At 54.4% G+C, this 631-nt stretch overlaps 1 pseudogene across 1 annotated transcript in view; it reads left to right on the top strand.

Annotated features, from left to right (window-relative positions):
- Nucleotides 1–342, top strand: part of TEOVI_000196700:pseudogene — a 588-nt pseudogene extending 246 nt beyond the window's left edge. Inside the window, exon 1 of the mRNA in view lies at nt 1–342. This exon is cut by the window's left edge and continues 246 nt beyond it. Within this exon, the coding sequence occupies nt 1–342 (342 nt within the window).
- The last annotated feature ends 289 nt before the right edge of the window (nt 343–631 follow it).

Below are 631 nucleotides of genomic sequence, written 5' to 3'. Positions count from 1 at the left end.
CAGCGCCAGCCCTTCGGACCTCAGGGGGGGGGGAAGTTAGGGCCTGTTTCCCTTTCTAAATCCCCTCAACTACTGTTGGTTAAAAGAATGCAGGGAGTAGAACCGGAGGGGGGAAACGTCGGGTCCGCCCCGCGTGAAAGCGGCTGGGGCGTACGACAGGCTTCGCGAGCTGGGGGCGGTTGTGTTTCGCGTGGGTCCGTTATATTTACCCCTTCCGTTTGTATCTCCACTAAAGAGAAAGTGGTGTCCCGATCCACACTGTATTGCTTCGCCGTGTGCAATTGCTGTGCCGCTGGGGAGTGCCTTACGGCGTCGTGGGACCGACGTGGCTCGGGGACTTAAGGTGCGCTCTTAAACACCGTGGCTGCTGCCTGGTCATGTGTTTATGCTTTGCGATGTGAGGCATTGTGGGGTCGGGCCTTTATGCGGACCCCTGAGGCGTTAGTATGCTTGTTTCTCTCGATCCTCTCTGTTTGTGCGCGTATGTTTTCCCCCTCCATGTTTTAGGGAGGGCGGTGGATGGGGAGATGTCACTGAACAACGTAGCTGTTGATTATTGCTGCTATGTTATTTTATTTTCCTAAGGCCACATTGTGGTGCTTAAATACCTGGGTTATCTTCACGCACATTT

This window comes from Trypanosoma equiperdum (assembly GCF_001457755.1).
Source record: "Trypanosoma equiperdum strain OVI genome assembly, contig: ctg_457, whole genome shotgun sequence".
In the NCBI taxonomy this organism is placed as follows: domain Eukaryota; phylum Euglenozoa; class Kinetoplastea; order Trypanosomatida; family Trypanosomatidae; genus Trypanosoma; species Trypanosoma equiperdum.
Note: the sequence above shows the minus strand (reverse complement) of the source record. Positions and strands in the feature narration are given on the sequence as shown.